Source organism: Astatotilapia calliptera, chromosome 9, assembly GCF_964374335.1.
Source record: "Astatotilapia calliptera chromosome 9, fAstCal68.1, whole genome shotgun sequence".
In the NCBI taxonomy this organism is placed as follows: Eukaryota; Metazoa; Chordata; class Actinopteri; order Cichliformes; family Cichlidae; genus Astatotilapia; species Astatotilapia calliptera.
Window position 1 is genome coordinate 25,207,824 of NC_137430.1, and position 27,078 is coordinate 25,234,901.

Here is a 27,078-nt window from a genome sequence, read left to right on the forward strand (position 1 = left end):
TTTTGATGCAGTGCCAGCTTTGCAATCCATTTCACTCAGCAACAGCCAGCAATCTTCAAGAAACAACTTGCCAACCAGCAGGTTTTATGCATTTTCCCTCACAACTGTTGGTTGCATCACATCCAATATGGCAGACAATTCTCAAGAAACGTCAATAGAGAAACGGCATGGGCTTGTATGGCATCACTGCATATAAAATACATTATAGTATTATATGTTTGCATGCATTGTGTCAAGCTCTTGTGTGCCTCAATTAGTAGGTAAAACTGTACTAATAAAAATAACCATACTAGTTATTGATAGAAAATCAGGATTATAACAATCATAATAAAAATGAGGAATGGCTTCAGTGGTCTGCTGTTTGGGGGGGGGAGGGCAAATGTGTACTAAATAAGAGAGAGTGGATGAACTAATGCCCTCAGCGTGGCTTTTTCCAAGACTGCTTGACAAATGAAGCCAGAGTAGTGAGCGGAGGGAAGTGAGGAGTGTGAAGAGGGAGCCCGGAGCTCTGGCTGCAGCAGTCACATAGATTGTGAGAAAGCTGTGTGATGGCTCCGTTGGAGCACGACCCCCAGAGCAAACACACAGGACAGCCGTGACACAGCAGCAGTCTGTGTGTGTAGGCGTGTGCGTGTTTCAGGGCAGTGATGGACAAAGAGCTGTGCTGTGATGGTTAAATGCTCTCACACTGAAATCAGGTGAAGATAAACAATTAGAAAATCAGCTTCAGCTCACAGTAGAAACAAAGAGAAAGAGGGGCTGTGCCCGCAGCCTCCTCCCAGCAGGATCATTGGGATGAGTGCCAGGGAGGGAGTATGTAATGGATAAAGCCCTGCAAGCAGAAAAAAGCCATTTGAACTAAAAAGACTGTACTTAGTGTGGTGACAGTCTGTATAGAGGCACAAATCACTATGTTGGAAGTAGGAGAGGACTTTTCTTTATTGCAGTGCAAGCGCTATACATTATGCTATCTTTACAAGCCGAGGAGTCAGATAATGAAAACATGCCCAGTCTTGTGAGATGGTCCGTATCAGGGTAGTGAAGAAAATATCATCTTATTCTACTTCTGCCTGGGGTGAGCTGTATCTTAAGGCAAAGGCTATTTGCATGCATGGTTCCAGCTTTAAAAATGGAAGCAGAGTGGTTATAATCTTGTAGTTTCTGATTAAATTTTATCTTTATTTTCTTTCAGAGTGTATTTGACGGTTTTCGTTTAGTTAGTTTAGTTTTTATGACTATTTTAGGTTCTAAAACCTACAGAATATAATATTCATAAACTCATATTGAGTACTATCTATGTATTTACTGATATAGACTGAAAGCTTAATACTGTTCATGCCTGTATTCGCATTTTCAATGAGCTGTGTTTTCTCAGCCCATAAACTGTAATTAAAAAGTCATGAAAAGTGTTTCAGAGGACAAAACAAGAAAAGAAAAGATGCACAACAGGGTCAAATTAAAAGGGTAGTCATTATTTTATCACTCTGACAAAGTCAGTACTCAGCTCTATCAAATCCAGGGATGGCAAAACAGCATAATAATAGCTTTAATCTGTAATAGCACCTTTCAAGATATCAAAAATGTAAAATCACATTACATAAACAAAATGCGAACACAGTACAAATAAAATTAAGTAAATTATTTATATGAGAACTTAATCATGTGCAGGAAAGCTGTCATTAGGCTTGAAGCAGAGTCCAGTTTGATAAAACATAAAATATGTCTTATTGAGAATCAATCTCATTTTTGAAGAGAGCACAACATGTTTTTGGTTTATTTGCAACCTTCAGCTCAGATTTGTCATAAGAACCAAATCATTTAAATTCATTCAGCACAGCAGAATATGATGCAATTATGGCAGGTTTACCTGGGTATTTTAAAAAGGGCTCTCATTGGGTGAAGGTCAGAGAGCGGTGGGTCTCCATCTCCTAGCTCTATAGCTGTGATGCCCAGGGACCAGACATCACAACGGGCATCGTAGGTGGAGTCCAACTGCTGCTCACATGCTATTACCTGCAGGGATGATGAAATAAAGAACATATAACAGGTGGTCTAATGTCTGATTACAGATATCACGAGTAAAGCAATTAAATCAGGGTCTGCTTCCTTCTTTGAAAGTCAGTATTTAAGTTTTTTTTTATTTCTTCTTGTGCTTCTACACAAACAAATGTGAAAGAATATAAAATGTCATTAAAAAGTTGTGCACTAACAACAAAGGAACTAAACAAACTGCAGCAGCTCAGCCAAAACAACTTCGTCATTATCATTGGCTGTGAGCAGAACACACCCACGCGCACGCACACACACACACACACACACACACACACACACACACACACACACACACACACACACACACACACACAGAGTCCATCATCACTGTCCTGCGGGCAGTATGGCACTCAATCAGCAGTATGAATCATTCAAGATTCATATTGTTATTACCACACACTCACATATAATACACACATTTAACAGTAATCAGTAATTTGTTTTTCTAGTTCTGAACAGGCAGAGTCTAATGCATGCAAACCAGACAAATCATTACCAGATAACCAATAAGACACACACTCCACAAAACCCCAAGACTTTCATTATTCCGTCATGTTGCTGGCAAACACACTTAATGAAAACTAAAAGAAATCAATGTTAAATCTGTCCTCAAGGAGACTAATTTGCAAAGACATGACAAACTGACTTTTAAACAGCAAAATTATTTCCAACCAACACACAAATATAGACACATAACGCGGCCAAAATCACAACTCGACAGCGACAACCAAACACAATTATTCTGGAAAAGAAAGCTCATCTACATAACATGTGTATAACACAGTGCGGAAAAGATGCAGCTCACCTCCAAGCAAATCCTCTTTAGAAGTAGACTTTATATAAAGCCAGCGCTGTATATTGTCCCCAAAGTGTATATTTAGAAAGAAGAAACCTCCGCTCTGTCAAGTGCTTCTTGTCTACTCAGTCCACTCAGGTAAATGCCCTTTCTTAGACCTTTGTGAATAAATGTCTTAAACAAATAAGATTAAAATCCTTGAGCCTTAACGACACCACGTCATGCAGCATCCTGCATTTGCACGGCATGCAAACTTCATGTAAAAGCTATTTTGATTTAACAAGTGAACATGCAAGTTGATCTGGGGTGATCATGTATGCTGAGTATAAGTTTACCCATCTCATCCCCACGAATTCCGCTAATGACTCATCTAATCTTGATCAGTGTTGAGGTTAAGCGTGCAAATGGGTGGTTAACAGATTCCTCTACTTGTTGAGGGTTTCCAAAAGTGTTTGCTTCAAGTTCAATGAAAAATAAATGAATGGTGTCTGACTGAGAGGCTAAAAGTGCATCTCCTAACATTCAGGTTATCTCTGTTTTCTGCTATGCCGTTGCTCCACTAGGGGTTGCCGAGCCTTTTTCATGATGAATCAATTCACTGCACAGTCCAAACGTCATCTGAAGTTTGTTTTCCAACATTACGCTGTTGGAAAACAGCGTAATGTTGGTTTTGCTCTGCAGTGTGTTTTGTTTGTTGTCCCTGTTTCATTCTAAGATCCATTTAAATGTCTTACTCCTTAAAAACCTACTGGGGTGGCTGGCAGTTGCTCAGTAAAATTGGTTGCTATATTTGGTAAACTGAGACCTCCTTGTGATTGCTTTGGTCGTTAGCAGATTGTCATGGTTGCCTGTGGTTTGCATGCTAAGTTCTGACTTGTCTGCAAACACTTGCCAACTATTTGCTGAGCAGTAGTGAAACAGCAAAGACTGCAGCACAAACTGAAAATGGAGACTATTTTGCACATTATGAAATGTGTTAAATCGTACTGATCCATTAAAGGAACTAAGCTTGAATTTCATGACAGCAGTGGATTGTTTCAGGAGCCGATTCCCCGTATGGTGAAGTCTCGACAGGAATGTCATTCTCACTGAAGCCTTTGGAAGTATGATGGGGTGTTTTGCATCTATAAAAGACTTATGGACAGCCTGGCTGCTTGTTAATAATGCAGAGACACACTGTGTTCCCTTATCTGGAGAGCCAATTCGGAGGGGGAGTATGAAAGTCAAAATATACAGGATACAAGACCAAATATGCTGGAACATGTGTGTTCACCTGCTCTCCTTGATATTAAGGGATGTTTAGAGCCTGACAAGTATAGGAATTTCAGGACCAATAATATTCCAGTATGTCAGCTGATTCCTACTGTTATTTTAGACACATGATTTTCTGACTGCGTGTTAGTAGTATCTCTAGTTATTTATTATTTATTACTCAGATCAGCAGGTTGTTGCTTTTCTGGTGCTCCAACCATGGTGCCATCAGGGAAGTTCCAAAGTGACCTCTGTTGAATAAACTGTGCAGCATCAACATTCATAACATGGTAATGAGCACCTCTTCTTCGCTTTTAAAAATTTCATTAAGTTATGAATTATCTAAAAAGAATTACAATATTTTCTCAGTCAACTTAAAAGAAAAAATTAGATTATTTATTCTGAATTTTGACTTTTTACATTATTGAAAAACATTATTTTTTTATTCCATGCAAGTGACAACACTTGAGGCGGTTTAATGGACTTCACACTGATCCCTCTGGAGGCACAGAAGGTGTTTTTTTCAAATACGCAGTAGCACATCCTCAAGACCTGTAAACAGACTTTGATGTGCAAACTCTCACCTACCACCACTGAACTTCTAACTTGCAATATAAAGGAAGCACAGCTTCCAACGCTGTCAATAAACATTGACAGTAGTGGCCACAGATAACAGCATACAAAAACTGCAAAAACCCTAATGCATTACTGAAGCAAGAAAAACACTATCATATAGAAACAGCCTTTCAGTCAGTGTCAGAGAGTCGTTAAGAACCCCGAGCTGAGAGCCCAGCTCACAGCACAAAGTCACATTAACCTGCTATAAAAAGAATAAGGTTCAAACACATACGACTGGTATAAAACGCTCAATTTTTGTTGCAGCCACTTCTCTACACAAGCTATACATACTGTCAGTGCACTCAGCCATGATTATACAAGAGATGAACGATGGAGGCTGCCCATTTCACTTTTTCCATGCACATTGTATTTGACAGTGTTATCTCTTTGATGATTATTAACTGTGGTCCACTGGGATCTGCTCCAGGCTAATGTAGCAGAAAGAGACGAGGCTGCGGGAGCATTTATAGGCCACTTTTACCGTACCTCGGGAGCCATCCAGAAGGGGGTTCCCACTGAGGTGTTCCTCCTCAGACGGGTATTTGTCAGCTGGGCTGAAACGCCTGCAGGGTAGAAAACAAGACTCAGTGGAGACAATTCAAAATATCTCAATAACATGTTTTTATTTCTACAAAGATCACACTGGCAGGTAAAAGTGATGCTCTGTGAAAAGGGAAACAGTGCACAGTAAACAGCAGGACACGGCTCAAATGATAGAGAGCCCAACGGCTCTTGAAGCGTGCACTGATAGAGCTGTCGCTATAGTGACGAAGGAAATAAACAATACACACGCATAAACATCTGCAGTGCTTTTTTTCTTTATCCAAATGATAGACTGCCATGAATTACAAATTCTTATTTGACTGCAAGCGATTTTGGCATTTCAAGAACAACATTTGAATACAATTCAACTGTGAGCACGATCTGGTGGCCGGAGACGTGTCACCTCCTCCCAGAACAAGACGCATCTGAGTGATTTATTGTCTGATGCTAGAGAGGCCCGAGTCACATTACAGCAGTCAAGTCAGAGGCAGATACGTTCAGCAGAAATGGGACTGCAGAGAGAAAAAGAGGACACGTGTGTCATTACGTGTGTGTGTGCTGTGTTAATGTGCCTGACAAGGAACATGCTGACCCACAATTGTGACTTCGGTCCAGTCCAGACAAATCAGTGTTACGCTACACTGTGATGTATCCCAGGGCGGGCTCTGCTGAAGCAGCCGGCCAGATCAAGAGCAGCGACCGGGACAAAAGCAAAGCCTCGAGACAAAAGCGGCAACCCACAAACAAAAGGTGATGTAGTGATGCACGACATGCTGCTGCAGAACCGCGTCTCTGTCTTCTACTTCATAGTTTTACATGAAGAATATGAGGCGCACAGATTCTGCAAAATGTGTTTTAGCAGCCAGACGTGCAACATAAAAGCTTTTAAGAAATGAAAGGGCAATTTGAGGAAATGTACCAACAAAACATCCAGATGGTGAACTGCATAAAAATCTGTTTAAAACATCAAAAGTGTGCAGACAGGCACAATCTCTAAGTAACAGAACAAAGCCATTTACACCACATGAATGTATTTCCAACCATGTCAGCAAATTTAGACATGGTGATGATTCTGCGCATCCATTTAAATGCTGTCACTGTTGGAGCTTGGGGGTTAAATCCAGGGGTGGAGAGAAATGCCGAGATGAGCAGTGTAAAGGAAAATGGTTCTGTGGCAAACATCAAAAGGGATTATAATCATGTGCAGGGCGGGGAGGTGTAGGCATAAGGCGAACATACACACAGGGACAGTCACATCGTGTCATAAAACCACAAACACACTAACATCACCCCGCATTAGTGAGGACAAACTCAGAGTTTTACAGGGATTCATCCTTATACACAAACTTGTATGTTTGTTATGATATATAAGGCGTGTGAGGAATATCAGCGCGTGAAAGTACAGGTACACAAAGAGCCCCCTATTAAAGCTCTCTCAACCCCTCTGTTTCCACTACATTAGCCCGGAGTGCAGCCTGGTGGGCCACACACTTAATAATCATCACAGAGATAATGCCGTCAATTAGAATATTCATGAGAGACCGATGAACGAGCAGCTCTCCTCATTCTTCTGCTGCTCTTTTTTGGGTCCGTCTTTTTTTTGCTGTTCTGTTTCTCCGCTGGTGATGAGTCACTGCGGGGGCTTTATCTCTTCAGCTGCTCAGTGTAGCATGTGCCCCTCCACACGAAAAACCATTAATCCCAGCGTGACGCAGTACCCGTGGAAGCTCGAGTCGGACCCCCCCCCAACCCCGCCATTTTCGTCACTCTGCGAGTTTGTTTCTCCTCCTTCGTGACGTCACAGACCTCATTCAAATCTCAGCTGTCAGCAGCGTACAAGCTGGCAAGCGGGACGTCACAAAAGAAGTTGGAGCTACTTTTATAAATGAGATTCAACCCAGGTGCCTGCATACTCTTCGAATCCAGCCTGTTGTCATTGCACTAAAACATTTCACAGTGACCTTGCAGCTTGTTGTAATTGAAATGGAAACTAATCAAATAATCCTGTTTTTAATTATCCGAAGAACAGAAGAAATAAATGAAAATGCTTTTTTAAGGTCTTTTTGCAAAAACTGCCTGACCTCAGTTCATGTTGGTAAGAATGGGAGACAAAGATGGCGATGCACCTGCTCCAATACTCTACGTTACTTGAAATGGCATGAGCATGCAAAACAGGAAATAATTCCAAAAGCAATTATTTCTGCATGGCCATGAACAGAAACTGTTGCGCTTTTTCATGACAGTCAGCATGAATTCCTGACTATTTTCACAGGAAGTCCGTTTTATGTTTGCAGCACGTACGATTGAAATCAAGAAACCAGAGTATTTTTTATGTATTTTAACCCAAGCCACAAAGATTTTTCTCATCTTGACCACATAGTGTTTAATGCTCAACGCTATGAAAGTAATAAAATATTAAAAAAATAATACAAAGAATGTGTGATGTTTATGATGTTAACTTAAACCTCTAGTGTGTTCAGCAAAATGAGTCACTCCACCAGCAACCCCTCCACTCTCGAAATATACACATTCTTTTCCTTTTCAAAAGTGAAAAATATTCTTTTTGAGTACATGGGCATGAATCAATACATATGGCATCATATTGGACCAGACAAATGAAAACATCCTGTTCAAAAGCACAAATCAGTAGATTACAGGCTGTACTGGAGTATGTATGGAGTATATATATGTATAAAGTGCAAAACTGTGATGAGGCCAGAAGAAACTAACCATAGCACACACAACGTGTTACCAAGAACGTGTCAAGTCAACAAAGGTTAGCAATGAAAAGCCTAACCCAGAGTGAAGATCAAGCAGCGACAAAGCAAGAAGTGTGATTTACAGGAGAGCTTGTAGTGGAGGAGCTTGTAGCAGATGTGTGAACCAGTAAACAAAGACTTTTCACCACAAACCACATTCACCGTTCACACACACATTCATGTGGCTCTTGATTCTGGGACTTTAAGCCCTTACTTACTACCACACACACAATTCAGCATGTAGATTAGAGGACCAGGAGACTGACAGCTGTCTTTAAAATTGATAGACAAAATTAGGAATACAGTGGTGTCCCTAGTTACAACTTTAAAAGTAAATGGACCTTTTAATTTAGACTAATCTAGTGGACTAAAATTAACAACATTTGTTTTTGTGGTCTTATTTATTTTCCATACAAATCCTATGAATCTCTGTGCTGGCAGCACTCAAACCTAACAATTCCTGTAATGCATACAGCTTGTTTTACTTGAATGTGCTGCCTATGATGTGAACACTTCATAGAATAATAAGAGAAAACTTGAAAGCAGACAGTTTTTTTAATCTGGCAAAAATATAAAAACTTAAAAACTATAAAAATGAATTATTATTTATGGTGCAAGGGGGGCAAAGTTTAATTATTGGGTAAACCCTGCTATTTACAGTGACTCTGACTTCCAACTAAGCTTTTCATTTTTTAGTTTTGTGGTTTTGAATACATATGTTAAAAGGGAGTTTTTGCTTGCCACTGTCACCAAGTGCTTGCTCAAACAGGATCGTCTGATTGTTGCCGTTTTCTCTGTATTATTGTAGGATCTTTACCTTACAATATGAAGCAGCTTGAGGTGCACAAAAATAAAACTGAATTGAATTGAAAGTTACAGGACAAATGACCGATTTGATCTGCTAGGGAATTAAAATAGATAAGACCTCAACCAGTGGGAACCATCCAGTAGATGTCGAGAGATTTCTGTCAGGAAAATCTGTGGCTCTTCTTCCTTTAAACCCACACTTCAATATAAACTTTATTTCCTCTTATAATACAGCTTCTTCTAACATCTTCCCTAAACTGATCCACATGCATTACTTCTAACCAGCAACCACAAATATGGTGCGAACAGATAACAGTCATGCACAGCGGCAAATATTTATTCATAGAAGATAAGCTGATCAGCGGTGCCACTGCTTTCTTATACCTTAAAGTGAATGCAGCAACAATTTACTGATGATAACGTGTCCCAACATTAAACATAATTACTTCCTGTGAGAGTTACATGAGCTTAGCACTAAACACGGTGAATTGAAATTGGCTCTCTGGTCTAACCAACAATGTTTGTATGTAATAAATTATTTTCAGAGATACGATATCCTTCCTATCTTGGACATTCATTACAGGTTGAGCCAGAGAAACATCAAACACTTGATAAGATGTTCTTATTGTAAATAAGCAAGAGATGATATATCGCAGAAATAATGGCTGGATGCTGTTGGAGATGCCAGGATTGCAATAACCTGATTAATAGCTTCAGACAATTTGTGTGATATCGTCTGTGAGTGTTTATAGCATTTTAATTTAAATCAGAGTGAGGCAAAAGTTGCATAGACAGATACCATCTAGAACTGATTCTTTGCTAAGTTGTCTTTCATGTGTAGACACAACACTGGTTCATCGCTTGAGTTAGGTGCTTTTTTATGCTTGAATGGTTCATAGGTCGGGCTTAAGTGGCTTAACACACAAAACAAAAACAAAAAAAATCCTCTGAAAATGGTCAAAGAAAATCTTTGAAAGACCTTCAGAGAGAGATGGGAGAACTATTTGTCAAGTACAGAATTAGAAGAAGGCCTTACTCCTTGGAAGCAAAATATAAAGACATGAGGGGTGACTCAAGACTTTTGCACAAGACTGAAACATTTTGTTTCACTTTAAAACTGAAACCAATAACAGGTTACTTTTTCTAGTCTATGAATACTCCAGCATTTCACAGTGTTGAAGATGTGACAGCTGATTTTCAGTGTACAGCAGCAAAAACTAAGAAAGCAACATGTGTGGTCTCGGCCAAACCACCAGATCATACAGAATAATTTGAGAAATTACAAACTCATGGAGGATTGTTTGGTTCTTCTTTCAGCATAAATACTTTTAAATGAATCACACTAAACACAATTAATAAATTATGTAGAAAGAGGTATTTAATGTTTTTTTTTTTTAGCTAAATAAAGCAGTTTTCAGATGCAATAATAAGAGCCACTAGTACTGATGCCATAGTTTTGACCGATTACGAGGGATGTTTTTCTGCCATTCCGTTCAGAATATGTTGTATTTGTAACTGTTTTTAGTTTTTAAAGCAAATATGTTCTGTATGCACAAATAAAACACACAGCACACAGCTGTTAAAAAAATCCAAGAATACCAGATCCTAGGATTCATCTCTTATCACCAGAAGCATTATCACATTTCTGTTTAATTATATGAATACTTATGTGATGCTTCCGGGTGCAGAGTTTGGACATCTCGATCTACTTCATCAGTAAACATCAAACAAACAAACAGGTGCTGAGAATCTCCATGACAGCAGCGCGAGGAGGAAGAAGCTGCTCTGGCTCAGTATTAGCTACTTCCCATTCAAGTATCAAGTGATTCCATTAATACCTCCCCACCCTCTAGTTCTTCTTGTGTAAAAGCAGTGCACTTTGTGCTTCATTGTTAGGAGAGGGCTTTTAAGAGAAGCCCACAATTAGCAGGAGTAAATGCAAACCTACGCACAAATGGAGAGGGGGATTTTATTTGTAATGAAAACAGGCAGCTGGGGGTTTTTGGGGGAGGGTGAGTCATCTCCGGAAAACCATCAGAATCAATTTGCCTATCCCGATCCTTGAGCCCAGGAACTACAGCGAGCCTCATTTGGTTAAGAAATTGCAGTGGGAGCAGCAGCAATGTTTGCAGCTGTTTGTGGCACAGTGGAAAAGTATAACCATCCACCACGTTGTTGGATTGTGTAAATGTAGTCCAGCCTCTCAGGGAAACTAATTGTTGTCACAGTTTATTTGTAAGACAGCTGAAGGTAATTGATTTCGTTAAATAGAGCTATAACATGTTCTTTGCTGATTAGAGGACAGGGATGCCAAAAATTTTTAAAAAGGCAAAAAGAGGCACATACCAAAGTCCACGAGCTTGATCCCTCCCTGCGTCGTCAATAGGATGTTGTTGCCTTTGACGTCACGGTGGATGGTCTTGTTGATGTGCAGGTGTTGGAGGCCCTGCGAAACAAAGAGGTTAACAGCTTCTTTTATCCTGATGAGCACCTGCCTGTAAAATCACCCCGTTTACTCTGGGGTACATCATAGTCACCCCCCTCCAATGCTTACCATGAGGGACTCGTGCAAGATGTAGGCAATAATGGATTCATCCATTCGGTCTCCTCTCTTCAGCATGCCCTTGGCCAGATCTGTCACAGAGCCACCATTGCAGAGCTGCAGTGGGGGGTGGGGGGGGTGGGGGGTCCACAAAGGAAAGAGGACAATGAGCAAAAACTCACCATGAGTCAGCACACACTCTGCTTATACAATGTGTCAAACTCTGGGAAAGATATGCCGAATTTTCATGTGGAAACAGCACGGGGTGAAGCGTTTTGATCATAAGATTTCACAGCGAGAAAACAGGGGGATGATGCTGGAAGTAATTCTATCAATCTTTAGAGGCTTATCTTTCTCAGGCAGCTTAGCGGGAGAGAATGTACATTTTGTATGCAGGGTTTAATCTATGCGGTGATGACTAAGCGGGCTCAAATAAAGCAAATAATCGTATGCATTCAGACAAAGCCAAGATTTATATTAGAAATTATACACCGTTTATGGGACATTCCTCACTGCGGCAGAACACCTCCTCCCCCGAAAAATAGACTTTTGTGTTTGTAGGTGTTTCCTTGCAGCATACAGCATCTTGATATGGACTTCACCGTCAATAGCAATCCCTCCCGGAAAATTACAGAAAATTACCCAGTAGGTTGCCTTGGCAACAACAATAACCCTTAATTTGGGTCTTTCTTTGGGAGATGCCAGAAGTGCATAAAAAATAAAAAGCTCTGAGATGTCAATCAGCGACGCTGGGGGTTGGAAGTGGACTGAAATGGTGTCTCTTTGCATACGAACCCTGTTTGTAAACACAGACGCTGTTACTCTCTATGGTAAAAGATATCATCTACACATGCATCATTCAACTTTTTATGAGCAATTTTTCATCTTCACTCTTAACTGCATGCATAAAAAACATCCTTGACATTTTCTGGTAGACAGGAAATTTCCATTATAGCTTTTTGTAGTGATCTCTTGCTCTTTTATAACTACACTGATTTCCCTAACTTGTAATTTAAAAGCAAATCAGCCTATAAAATCAGCCTGTTTAAAATGTGTAACACGTGCGAGAAAATGTTAAGACTACCATTCACAATTAATACAACAAAAATAGTTTTTAACACACATTTCAAATGGTAGGTTACTGCAAGTGGAAGCACACAATGAGGCTTACAGTGTAATATTTATTTTCTCAGGGAAAGGGATGTTTACCCACTGTGTTGTGTAATTTGGGGTAAAGAAATAGCTCCTTATTAGATGGAAAATAATGATGCTAACTTGCAGTGTCATTACCTGCAGTCCTAAGAAAAAAGGTACAGCATAGCTCAACAATAGCACCACAACAAAAAGAGTAAAGTAAACATCTAAGGGCCCAAATAGCCAAACAATGAGTGATCTCTTTATAATTCAACCTACAGGGCTTTAAAAAAATGTTGTGCTGACAACAGCAAGCTACAAAGTCATTCCTTTATTTAAAGATCTCAGTGAATACTAACTAAATGTAGTTAATTCGTGGGTCACAAGTACCTAGCATTGCAATTACTGATTTTATTGATTTATTTAGTCTATAAACTAACTGGAAGACAAAGATCTCATCTTCAAAATGCTTTTTAAAAATCCATCCAACAGTCTAAAACATAATAAATATAGATGAGACGCTATTGGTATTCACATAAAATTGATATAAGCAGCAAATCATGGCATTTGGGAAGCTGGAAGTAATAAAAATTGGTCCATTTTCCAAAGCAGTAATTTTCTAGAGCTTGGTACAGAACTGAAGATGTAGACAAAGCTACTGATTTGCTGGCTGATCAACGTTCCTCTTGCTTACGGCTACAAACTGTAGTTGGTGGCCAAAAGAGTGAGATCACAAGGAGTAGGTAATTTGTAGAGCTGCTTTAAAGGATCGAGTTGGAATCTGACTATGGCAGCTCCTTGGTGAGGTGTTTTGGGCTGGAGATGGTGACTCGTGCGAGGGAGGTCTGGACATTCCTGCTTAGACTGCTGCCCCTGTGACCCAGACCAGATAAGCAGCAGATAATAGACTGATGGGTGGCATTTTAGCATTAACAGCTTTTTAAAATTGAGCTAGTTATTATCTTGTCCCAGAAAGTTCAATTTGTTCATCTGCAGGGGAAAAGTTTATCTAAGACTGAAATATGAGCAATGAAATGTTTCTCCTAGAGAGAGCACTGCGTCCAGATGAAAAGAAGCAACTTTCTGCAATTATTATTATCTTATACTGTACTGTAATCTTGCATTATACCTCAACAAGACAACGGTAAAAGGCCCCGGTGGTACCGGCGGAACAAGAGCCACTAAAGTCAAAGTTACTTCTTTGTGTATCTTGCATTTCCATATCTCTTTGAAACACTTTGTCTTTCTTTCCTTGTGCATTTCAGGAATTATATATCACTGCAAATACATTTTATTTCTCATTAGTAGTTTTGTGTCATGTTCATTTGACTTTGTATGTTAACCTCAAATTGAAATGCTGGCCCAAGGTTGGAATGGTAACTATAATCTGTAATCCTTCTACGACACTGAAGGTGAAGCAATTCTTTGACCTTGACGGTGCACTGGCATAAGTTTTCAATGATGTGCCTGTTGTCTGTTTTCTATCTGCCTATCAATCTGCCTATTCATCAGGAGCCCGGAGGACTGTTGCAGGATGGATGGCATGTATCTCAGCTGCCACATAGGAAGCTTAATCACGTCTCCTCTCGGCTATCAGACGTGCAGACAAACTGCAGTTAAGCAGAGAATACCGCAGAGGTTTTCACAGACAGCACAGCACTCTGACAATGAGCGGGGCCTGACGTCAGTCCACATCATTGCTGCCATATCACCTGTCATCATTAAATTACACGAGGCAGACAAAGGAATCCATATTAATGAGAGGTCCGATGTCCCGGATTTAGGTGAGCTAAACGTTAGTGCTCTCACCTTAGCCACAGCGGCCACATCAACAAGTGATCCTGGACATGAACATTAATTATTAGAGATGTGGTGAAGACCTAAATCTCTGCAGAAAGGAAACGACATTGGGAATGTCATAGATGATTGAATTTAATTGTTTAACTGCTTAAATCACATTTACTAACCATTCTATGAGCTTTAGCACAGATATTCAAACACCTCAAGATTACGGTTTCTTTTCAGAGGCAGAAATTTTAACACTGACAGGAAAACTTAGCCTTTAATGTCAATCATGGATCTTAATTTTAATCTATGACCTCTTTGGTGCTCGTTGATTCCGGTTTCATTTTGTAATCCCATGTTGTCATGCAAACTGGTCAGCTTTACTTTACTTTTGCACTTGCTGAGCATTATCTCTCATGCATGAACTGGGCTGCTTTGAACCATGGCTTTTGCCATCTTCCAGTTAATCTTTGACGTTGTTTAAGCTTTCAGCCTAGAGCCCAGTGTTCATGCCCAATTAGAGGCTATGTTTTCACACTCTTATTAGTTTTCACTTGCTTTTTATCTTTACTCTTATTCAGTCATTATGTTTAGGCATCACAAATAATTGGCAAGGTTTAAAGTACCACAAAATCCTTGGTACGGTTAATGCAACAAAAACTGTTTGTTGAACTCTTGTTGTACTCACTTTTCAAGCACTTTTTTCTTGTGTTATAAATGAAGTACATCCCTTTCCTTTAGCATTTCCACTCCCTAAAAGTTCAGTACAAGATGATTGAAAGAGAGCCTTTTGTCAATCAGGAAGTAAAAAGAAGGAAGTAAAACTCTCACGCTTCAGCAGCTAAATCTGGTTAGCTATGAGACCAGTTAGTAACCCAGTGTACTGTATTCCCAGGACACCGTTTCTACATTTGCAAAACCCCAGCAGCTTTGAAAAAAACCCATAGTATTTGACACACCGAGATCAGGAATGGGTTACTTGGTCAGTTTTTGTGGATGGCTTCTCATCTGCTCCTTTGCCTTATTGAGAAAAACCATGTTGACATGTTGCTCACTATTGAAGAATGTACCAGCAATGGGCTTCAAAATTATTTTTCTTTCTGACACTCATAAAAATCATGAGTCATTTTTACAGTTAGAGACGATTCAATGGAGTTTGATCTTTCCTTGTTACACATTTCACAGATTTGGAAGAGGAACGCACTGCATGAAAAGATTTGTTAAGATTTGCGCTCTGTCTTGCTCATCATGTCAAAGAATAAACAAAGGAACACACTGAATATTGAGTGGTCTAGTCTCCATTACAAATGAGGTCAGGTGCTTGTTTAGTCATGTAAATGCAAGTTTTGCATCAAAGACGAGCAAAGAAGTAGATAAAAGAAAGGTAAAGATGAAACAAACTAAACACAGGTGCTCGCTTTAGCCATCTTTCATTAACAGTGTGATTGCATAAAAGTTTAAATTTACATTGTATTTTTTTAATTACCTAATTTATGGATGGATATACCGAGTTGCAAAAGGCTCGAAGAAACATGTTCCCTGTGTGTGTGTGTGTGTGTGTGTGTGTGTGTGTGTGTGTGTGTGTGTGTGTGTGTGTGTGTGTGTGTGTGTTTGTACTTGTTTAAATATCTTTGTGAGGACCAAGAACTGTCATTATACTTGTGGGGACCACCAATAAATATGAGGACCAAATGCCAGTCCTTGTGAATTTGAAGGCATGTTTTGAGGCTCAAAATGTTGTTTTGAGTTTAGGGTTACAATTAGGTTATAGTTCAGTTTAAGGTTAAGCATTCATTTCTGGGGGGTTAGTGTTCGTGTTAGTGAAATCGAGGCATTGTATCTATTCAATGTCCTCATTAAGATCTGAAAACAAACGTGTGTGCGGCATGCTGGACCATCTCCAGAGAAGAGCACTCCCATTGTTACCGTGGCCTTATCGTTTACACGGAGCATAATAGCCGAGGTGTCCACTTTCTGGCACCGTTTATCGAAAGGTCTGATAGAGGGAAACTATTTCAAAACATCATTGTCAATTAACGAGTGCAAAGGTCAAGAGGATGAGCTTGGAGAGAGAAAATGGGTTGAAAAATCCAGGACAAATTGTTGACTTTGACAGGGTGTCCAAGTAGAATGAAGCGAGGAAAGCAAAAAAGGGACAAGCAAAAAATTTTTCATGTGTTTTCAAGCACTGATTCAATGACTAGGGAATTTGTGAACTGATTAAGGCTCACATCCTAACACATGTCCTAAAATGTGTAGGTTAGATTAGTTGGTGATTGTAAACTAACCATAGGTGTAGAGTTCAGAGTGTGTGATTTTCTGTCGCTCTGGGATAGACTAGCGACATGCCCAGGATGAGCCCTGATTAAGTTTCTCCTGAACCTTCGAGTCAAGTCCTCGTGCGATCCAGTTTTTGTGTTTTGTGCCACGCTGAAAGGGAAAGCTGTATAGGCTTACTAATGAGAAGCTTCGAGAGATTTATCTCTCTTTTCCACTTATCATTTATCTTTCCCCAGACAACAATGCTAATTATTGTTTTCTTCATGTGCAGACTCTTTATGCAATTTTGGTCCTGACAAAGAATCTTCATAAGCCAATTTCTCCTACCACTGCTGCTTGCTTTTGCTGTTCATTTCCTCCGTGATAGAAAATGATGGTGTAAAGGTTTGCGCTTCAATAGATTGAGTTATCTTTTTCTGCTTCTTCTCTGAGCTGCTCACTTTAGCGGCCGGGGTTTAATTTAATTAATCTGCACACATAGATGAATGACGAATGACATTTTTTTAGCAATCCCAATTTTTTTTTAAAAAGCACATCCCCAGAGTGATGCAATTTTGATTTAAAACATTTTTTATTTTAGCTCGATAGAAGATGGTGAACATTTAAAACAAATGACCTTTTAAAGTCTCACAAATGACATGCACATCTAAATTAGCTCCTTATTTCCAGTCAGAGAATAAAAGTCGCTCTAGCGTCACTTTCTTTGAAGTATTTTCAAGCTCTCTGGTAGCAATATTAGGCCTTTATACATGAAAGCATGCTCATCTCTGCCCACATCTGCTGTGATAAAGGAGAACACTACAGAGGCAAAGCCAAAAGCTCGTAGACCCCAATGAAGGGCTAACAAAGTAGCGGATGCAATTTGTATGAATTCTGCTCATAATGAGCGGTCTGCTGTCAGTGCAGGGCAGAGAAAGGCTCCTCTCAGCAGAGCTAAAGGATGGAAAATTACAGTTTAGAAAGGAGGGCCAGTAACCATGGTGAATGACCACCTCACTCCCTGCTTTCCTGTCTTTTTTACTGCTAAAACCCCATGTGCATCTACTTCAGAGCACAAAAACACACACGCACAACACAGCCACTTATTAAACTGTCAGGCAGTGATTTCAGCCTCAGGATTAGCCACCAGATTTGGACTGCTGGTTGCAGATTTGCAAGGGAAATTTTGAGTGGATATGTAACCACGGGGAATAAACAAAGATCACAGCAGATTTATAGTTTTACTCATAGGAATTAAGCCCTGGTAGATAATTTCACTGAACACTCACATGAAACTATCTTAAAAAAACAATAGCACTTTCTTTGTTTTCCTTCAAAAGGATGGTGCTGTCAGCATCTTGATATCTGAGAGAAGTAAATGCAGGGTCCTCTGCAAAGGTCAGGAGAAAGGAGATTGATGAAAGGGGAAGGAAACTCAAGATGGAGAGGTGAAAACTATCTATTGGGCTAGCATAACAGTGCTGCTGTTGATGTGAAGCCCACTGAGCTTGGATTACAGAAATATGGACACTTTGTTCTAGCACTGCTGTACCTGACAAAGGAAAAATGTTCAGTGTGAAACAATAATCTCCTAACAGTGGAAAAAAAGGTAGCGTAATAGAAGAACAGGATGAGTATCTTAAATGGAAATCCTGTCGGTCTTCATTTAGCTTTTGTATTTGTTTTTTTTTTTTAGCCTTAAGACTTTGTTTGGATGTTTAGGAAGGGAAACTGGTTGTAGATGGCCTGGGGAAATGGAGCTTTTGGTTAAAGGTTAGCATAATTTTTTGTTGGGTAAACAGTGGTACTAAGAGGTTCATTTATCTATGCCACAAGCTTGTACGTGGTTTTGTTTCAAGCTAAGTATCAACATCAACTATTTCAGCACATTTAGATCTAAACCTTTTAAAAAATCTTTTCACAGAAATGACCCAGGGGAGCTTTTGTTTGTTAGGCAAATGTATAAAATACCACAGCATGGAGCCACTGAGATATCCAACATCAGTAAAAAAAAAATATAAGCATGAAAAAGAGATTGAAAATCATTCTTTATATTCAACATCAGGCTCGATTTAAATAATGCTTTCTTAACTTCGTAAAAAGTAAAAGGTAACAAATAAACAGATACACCAATAATATCACTAACTAGGACTAGAAATTATTAGTAAGATGATAAGCAACAACAGCACAAAAATACATAAAGATTTTAAAATTGCACTGGTCTACACTGGTCTCATATCATCTCATGTGAAGTGTGAATGTCACAGGCTGCTGCATACTGCTGTTATTTAGAGCCTAGCTGGCCTATTTTGTCCTACTCTCAGTCTGAGTGCACCTCCTTTTACTCCTCCTCACACAAAAACACTTAAATAATATTAATGGAGTTGGTGACAACATGTTCTTGTCATAGTTAAGTCTGAGAGTGACGTCAATATAGCTGTTCAGTCATCTCAGCTAATTTAATCACAGCATGCTGTTGAAATAAAATCCCGAGTTGCTGCTAATACACAGTGTAGTGAATACTGAATACTGAAGTGAATCGATTGGCCTGTTGTCACCAATATCCAGTCTAGTATCCAATCCAAATGTGAAATAGGTACGCCTAGGGATGGGTATCGTTTAGGTTTTATCCAATACCAGTCCCAAACCGATACTTTTGAAACGGTGCCGGTGCTTAAACGGTGCTCGAACCGGTGCTTAAAGAATGAAGAACACAAACTTTGTCCAAAAACCTCTCATGTTTAGCTGTTTTTTTGTAAAAAGATAACAATGTTAGCCTTTTCTGCAGCTATAGGGGATTTATGATATCACTCTTGGCTGGAAGCAGTGCTTAAACAATGGAAAAAAACCCACAAACTTTGTCCAAAAACTTCTCATGTTTAACTGTTTTCCACTTTTTCTTTGGTCATTTTAGCCTTTTTGGCCAGGGTGAAGGGAGCATCTGCCATCAAACAAGAAGACAGCCGCATGTAACTACAACGGTGTTTGCTAGTTCACCTTACCTGCATTAATTTAATAACGTGGTTAGCCTACTCAACGTAAATTACACACGAACAACGAAAAGAAGTCCAGAAGTCCAGACGCTTTTCTTTGCAAGCTCCTTTGACTACGATGACCTGGATGACTGAGAACCTTCACAGACATACACGAACAACATTAAGCTACTCACGCAGAGAAGCACGGCTGCTGCTGCCATCATGATCATCATCATTTCTGCTACACTGGCAGGGCTGGGGCCAGGACTCTCCTCTTCGGGTTTTTGGGGGATGTTGCTAACTCCGGGACCGATAACAGGCACCACACCCGCAGTAGATGTGCTCCATGTGAGGTCTCGCAGCAAGCTATCAAATACAGCGCATTTCTCGGCTTTTAAAAAACCGCTATGCGTCGCCAGGTGTTTCATCAGAGTCGAGATGTTACCTCCTTTGCACAGTATCACCTTAAAGCACTTGTTGCAGGCTGCTGAGTTTGCATCTTTTGCTGTGAAGTACAGCCAGACTTTTGACTTAATCACCGGAGGACTACTTCAGCCAGCTCTGAAGGCTTCTCCTCGCCTATCCGCAAGTCTCCTCCCAGTGACATAAATTGTCAAAGTCATACAGAAAACAGTGGTTTACCAATGGCAGCAAGAAATGCTCTCTGGGGCTCATGCATGTGTATTTAAGGGATATTTCAGAAAAAAAGTGATTAATTAACCAGCAGACCAACATTTCCATCCCTTGAGACAAATTACATTATAGTCCATTCGCCAGAAACACCACACACACACACACACACACACACACACACACACACACACACACACACACACACACACACACACACACACACACACACACACACACACACACAAAGAAACACATCAACCACCCTTTTGGACGATGGCTGTTTCATTTCTTATCAAACCTCCTTGAGATTGCTGACAGTGTTTTCCAGACATCTCCAGGTTTGTACTGCTCTCTATCAAAGCAGGAACACAAATTACATGGTCCGACTGCCAAAAGGCAAAGAAAACCAATATCTGACACAGTGTTCGACCCCACAAACACTTTCTCTCCTCTGAGGTTGACCTCCATTACATGTTTGTCTGGAGCTTGACATTTCTAAAGGGCTACAGCAGAAAATGAAAAAAGGAGAAAGATGGAGAACGGGGGGAGCTGACAGGAAGGATTTTTGAGGAGTACTGAAAGCAGCAGCAGTAGCAAGGTCTCCTTGAACCTTCATGAAAATATCACGGCTACATGTGGCTTTTCTCGTGCATCAGCAGGTGCAAACAAGGAAAGGCTAATTCAAAAAAGGCAATTTCAGTGTGTTGTATCTTCAGTTCTACAACAGAAATCAACTACAACAAGGAACATTTCAACCTGTGCTCCAACTTTATACAGAGGGTGTATAAACTAATACATGAAGACAGCTCCTGTTAACAGAAATCCCTGCTGTGCTGCTCTCAGCAGGGTGCTCACAACACGCAATCTAACCTCCCCCCCTCCTGGTACTAACTGGCCTGCGACCAAATCCCCCAGGTGCTCTATAAGTAAACTCCTAGACTGCCCATTGTGGCTAAAACTGTTACATAATCCCTGACCGCTGTACATACCTGGCAAGACTTCCTGTTTGTAGTATAATAAGGCTTTTGCACCTACAGTATATGCTCTCTAAGATCCAAGTCAAATCTGCCTGTGACAAAAACACAGCCAATGTTGTGCTCTTACCTCTAGTACGAGCCACAGCTGATCCCCACATTTGATGTCCTTCTTGTAATACATCCCGTAAAACTTGACCACATTGGCATGGTCAGAAAGAGCTTTGAGGATGTTGTATTCAGCTTCAATTTCCTCATCGATATCCTGAAACACAAGAGCAAACATCAGCTAAGTGTGTACGACACACACATTTTAACACCTACAATCTCATCTTTAGCTATTTTTTTTACCAGCCATATTTTATCTTTGAATGTTTAATGCCAAATAACAGAGTAATAGAGGTAATACTAATTACTACCTGGACTACTGTCTAGGCATGAGTTAAATAATATTAATACCATTTTCATACTGGTAGAAAAATTTGAAATTATGAACTGGAGAGGGTTACTTCACATAAGATAAAAGCTATTACTTTTTTAATAATCCCAATGTTGGGGAATTTTTTTGTTACAGAAGCTAAAAATAAGACCAAACACACCCAATTAATAGCCTGAATAATTTTAGCTTAATAAAATAAAATACAATCTTACTTTAAAGTAAAAAATAATTTGTAAAAAGAACAAAAATTGTATATTAAAATAATTTTATGTTTAAATACAAATTTTAAGAAATGACAAGAAATACATAAGAGTAAAATATCTAAAATTCAAAAAGCAAAAACCGAATTCAAATGAATTTAGTACAATAAATATATCAAATATCAGCTGACATGTAAGTGGCTCAGTAACAGTCATGCTCATTAATAACTAGTGTATGAAAGTGTTACATAATGTATACTTTTATCACTGTTTTTTACTTCAAAAACAACAAGCCATGTTGTTTTTGAAGTGATCTATAAATAAAGTTGGATTGGATTGGCTGATTGACAAGTTGTTACATTTACAAAGTTATTTATTGCTTGTTACAGTGTTTATGCTAAGCAGAGCTAACCATCCACTGGATCCTGCTTCTCGGTCCTCTTAGTTTAACTCTAACCAAGAAAATAACAATATAAAGATCAGCTGAATGGATACTTTGTTATTATTGCTTACATTTTTTCTTTCATTTATTTACCTTCTAGACTTTGTGGAGAAAACTGTAATTTATTTGCTTTCTCTCTCAACTTTTTCTATTCCTACACCAGTAGTGATGAGGAGGATACTCTCAACTATCTTCATTCAAGAGAACAGTGACAGAGTTGTGGTGATATCACAGATACACAGCCAATGCAATGTCCATAAACCAGACTTTGAGAATGATTCATTTCTTTGTCCTGTGATTTCTAAGACATGTATCTGCAGCTCCTCATTTAACTGCTTTGCAACCTTTTTAAATATCAAGAACGTCATCGGTTGCCTGATTTGATCAAAGAAAAACAGAGCGACCGACCTTCGGACACTATGCAAAGTCTCCACCATTTATTCTGCAATTTAATGTGGGCGAAAGGACATATCCAGGACATGTTAAATACAGCAGTCATCGTATACTCTTCTTCTGAATGTTGCATGGTTATTAAAGCCTAAAGACCGGGAACTTTTAGCATATAATGCAAATCGTGCTGGTGGACATTTAATCTTGTACAGTATTTAGTACTATATCACAAGTGATAAACAGTAGCAGTACTACAATAAATAGTACTGAGCAGAATCCTATTGTAGTTGGTGGCATCGGAAGTCTGACACCCCTCGTACAGAGTCCTGAAACCAGATTTTTTATTTCAAACATATGGTTTGGGGGTCAAAATGGGCACAGCAAAGACTCTAATTCCAATGGATGGTTTTGGAAAATGTGAAGGAGGGCATAATTTTTTAGACTTCCTGCGTTCATACTAAACCAAAGTAATTAACATTTTTTTTCATGTTTTGTCTGTAAAAAACAAAAACAAAAAATAGTTTTATAACTACAACAAAGACAGGGCAACAAACTACTTAACACTTTGTTGAAATTGCACCTTTGATATATGAAGATTTCTCAGGGACTAAATGTGCAGTTAAACTTTTTTTTACACTGACAGAAATGGGAATTTCAAAGATCCAGGCCACTTAAGATCAAAGTGGCTATATGTGGCCCACAATGTAAAATGACTTTGCTTTATACATTTAATGTAGCTTAAGGTAGAAAGCAAAAGTACAGAAAATTACTGGACTACAAATCGCTTTTCATCAAAAAAAGTAAAAAGAAAAAGATAAAGCTTGAAACTAAACATAACATACAGTATTTAAAAAAATCTGTACTGCATCTTCTATATGTGAACGAAATGAGTGCAGTGATTAAGATTATGGTAATGATGCGCTTTGCGTTTCTTAATAATTAGAAACAAATCCCCTCCCAAATTAATGAGACTTGAAGAGTGTGTTTAATAGAGGAACCCTGCTGCTCATTAAATGCCTCTAAATAAACCATGCACTATAACGTAGACTCAAAATAGACAACACAATCGATGAAGAACGGTAACAAACAGACTACTCAAATATGGTAATGCTCAGAAATGTAACACATCTGAAGTAATCTTCTGTAAATGGTAAATCTAGTAATTATAAAAAATGTTGACTCTATAGGACAGATCAGTCCCACAATGTCAAGTTTAACATCATGTTTCCCTGCAGCATGACAAAGTCTTCTTCTCATTAGGCCGTTTCTTTTTTTTCTTCTCCTTCTTCACACACTTCTGCTGTAATGCCAAATTTGTGTTTTGGCTCTGTGCTAAAGCACCCCACAAGCAACGCAAGTCCAAAATGATCAGAGTGCTAAACTGATATCATCAGAGGCAATTTGCTGAGATAATTTGCTGATGGTTGTAGATGGGAAGAATAGTTACAAGAATCTCGCTTGAGGTGTTTCCAACCTGCTTGGCTTTATTCTCTTCACAGGCTGAGAACAAAGCAGAGCAGAGTGATGTTTATCTTACCGAGGGCAGAGCTAATAAGTCAGACTACACTGACGATTCGATTTTTTGTGCTTGCAAAGCCAGAGGTTTTTCACATCATAAAGGTTTTTCTTTCTTTGTGAGATGGTGGGGCCTTTACTGTTTACTTCTCAGTAAGTTTTCTACCCAGCTATTTAGATTTCCTTTTAAATACCAGCTGGTATACATAGCCTATGGGCACGCTTCAGATGAAATGTAAAGAAAAATCATAACTTTTAACCTTGGAAGATCATGTGCACTCCCTGTTCCAGATATAAATCTCTAAAAAAAAAAAAAAGGTAAAAGGTAAAAAATAATGAAACATATAAAATACACATTTTCAGTTTAAAAAGATGAAATTTGATCACATTTAAGGTGTCATACAACAGGGAAAACTACACTAACAATCAACTAAAACTAAAGTAAAGATGCAGGAAAGTAAAAACACCCAGAAATCGATGATGTAAATTAAACACTTGCCATGTCACAAGACATAAACGTGTACTTCTTGTGCCATCACTAAGAGCAAAACAATATGTATAGATATATATACCAATCAGGCATTAACATGACATTATGCTTAAAATTGTGTTGGTCCCCCTTTTGCTGTAGTTGGGGCCTCACTTGTTTAACCAGCACAATCCACAGATGGTCGATTGTTGGCATCTTGTTGGCGCTTTTGGTGGCAAACAAGCCTCAGCATGGGCACGGTGACTGGTCTATAGCCCCATAAGCAACAAACTATAATGCACTGTGTATTCTGACACCTTTCTATCACAACCAGCATTGCATTTTTACCGATTTGAGCTACTCTCATCTGCTCATCTGTTGGATCAGACCCAATGGTCAGCCTTTGCTCCCTGTGTACATCAATGAGCTTTGACTGTCCATGACACTGTTGCTGGTTCATCTGTAGCTGGTCAGTGAGTCATCAGAGCTTTGGTAATTTTTACACACTGTGCACTTGGCACTGATCAGTTTCGCTCTATAAGTTCTTGGTCTGACATTTTGTGGCTGAATCACTGTGTTTTCTAAATGTCAGATGTGAAATATGTGGAATATTTAGGAGGGAAAAATTTCACAAATGCACCTGTTGCAATGGCAACATCCATTGCAGTGCCATACTGAAATTCAGTGAACTCTATAGAATGACCTATTCTAAGCGCTGGATTCCCTGAAAACACCTGAATTCAAAGATTAAGTGATATGATCCAGTACTTACAGAAAAAAATTACAAAAACATATTACAATTCCAGATTGTAGCCGTTACTTTCTTTGTTTCAGTCATAAAAAATATTGAAGAAGTCTTAAAGCTCTTTCACAATGTACTTACTATGTAACAAACTCAACTTACATGGATCGGATCCAGTATCTTCACAGCTGCTTTACTTCCATCTATTTTATTAAGCACCTTATAGACTTTTCCATAGGTCCCTTTACCAATTGTCTCGATGATTTCCCAGGTGTCGGTCGGATCTGGAAAGTTGTCAAAGACAATCGATTTCCCTGATCGTGGAAACATCTTTAGGAGATATCTCCTGCAGAATGGGAAAAACACATGTACATGTGGGTCAGTGATAGAGAAGGGGCAGGCGGTAAGTTGGGGGGGGGGGACATTGTGCTGTGTGTGACCTATATTATACACCAGTTAGTGCAGCTATACTGTTATTAATCCATGTCTGAACTGAGTAAACACATTAGTAAAGAGCTCAGATGAAGGGGATTTAAAGCTATTGTGCAAGTACATAATGTACAGTAGATCTTTTCCTTCAGATTCTAAATTCAACACCTGAAGCTTAATCAGATGAGTGTTCAAAGTTCACGGTTTGTTTGGGAATTAAACTGGAAGTGTTTTACTTGAGGATAATCCGGGGATGCAATATAGATGGGGGGTTAAATTGGGTCTTTAGGGGATTTAACGCCCATCTATATCTGCAGTAAATATTACATCTAGAGGAAATAGCTTTGATTTTCAGCAGATTGAAGCTTTATAACATAACAATGCATAAAAATAAAGGCAACAACTGTGCTTGCCTTCATTAAGACTCTTCAGTGTCCTGTTACAGATAAATGGGATGTCTTAGCTTTAAGTCACAGCTTTTCTGTAAACACTCAGAGGGGTGTGCTTCCTACTTTCAGGTCCAATAAGACACATTCCCAATTTTTAAGGCTGATATCATTCAGCACCAAATTGATCAAGATATTCAGCAAGATACATCCAAAATGGCAAGGTGATAATATGTACATATATTTTAAAAAGCAAACAGCTATTAGTAAATAAACCCATATGTTGTCTTTGCATGGAAATATGCAGAGGAAAGTTCAGGTTCTGCAGATCAATCAGATAATTACATGAAATGCAATTACAGCCAAATCTCAAGAGAGTCTTTCGTGTATCCCTCAAAGGTGTCTGTCTGTCATCACAGATTTGTTCCCATAACTCAAAGAACCACATCCACAAAGCTAAAGCAAAGAGAAAAGCACAACTCTCTAAATCAAACTTACATTATTCTCCGAAATCAATGCAGCACATTTTTTTGGGGGAAACAAAGCAATTAATCCATTTCTGTGCAAAAGGTTAGCAGTGGCAGGCCAGCCTGGCCCGGCAGTGAGTACCACAAACAGAGGAGGAGCTAACGAAAGCTAATCTCACTAGCAATTCCCCTGCTGCAGGGCTGCCATTGGAAACTAGCTCTGAGAGATTGGAGATACAGTGGGATTAGCAGGAATTAGTCTCTGTTGCAGCATGAGCCTTTCCCCATATAGATGCCCATTCACACACAAAAGAAAACTAGCTCGAGTGGAAGTGCACAGTGATGCAAAAAGCCTTCTTCTTCTTTTTATTATCATTTTTCACTTTATTTTGCGGTGAGAGAAGACTGCCACCCAGGGTGCCATCTTATACTCAGCTCCTGCAGTTATTTTATCTGAACTAGTTAAGATGA

General features: G+C 39.2%; 1 protein-coding gene across 4 annotated transcripts in view; it reads right to left on the reverse strand.

Moving 5' to 3' along the window:
- myo3a (myosin IIIA) overlaps positions 1-26,775 on the reverse strand; it is a 66,058-nt gene extending 39,283 nt beyond the window's left edge. For all 4 annotated transcript variants that reach the window (XM_080306104.1, XM_080306105.1, XM_080306103.1 and 1 more), the window contains exons 1-7: positions 26,639-26,775; positions 25,488-25,671; positions 21,259-21,393; positions 11,381-11,485; positions 11,173-11,272; positions 5,204-5,280; positions 1,868-2,013 (exon numbers count right to left, since the gene is read on the reverse strand). In XM_080306104.1, coding sequence (XP_080162230.1) covers positions 1,868-2,013; positions 5,204-5,280; positions 11,173-11,272; positions 11,381-11,485; positions 21,259-21,393; positions 25,488-25,671; positions 26,639-26,640 — 749 coding nt within the window. In that variant the 5' untranslated portion in view covers positions 26,641-26,775. The remainder of the gene's footprint in view (positions 1-1,867; positions 2,014-5,203; positions 5,281-11,172; positions 11,273-11,380; positions 11,486-21,258; positions 21,394-25,487; positions 25,672-26,638) is intronic.
- Between the last annotated feature and the right edge of the window lie 303 nt (positions 26,776-27,078).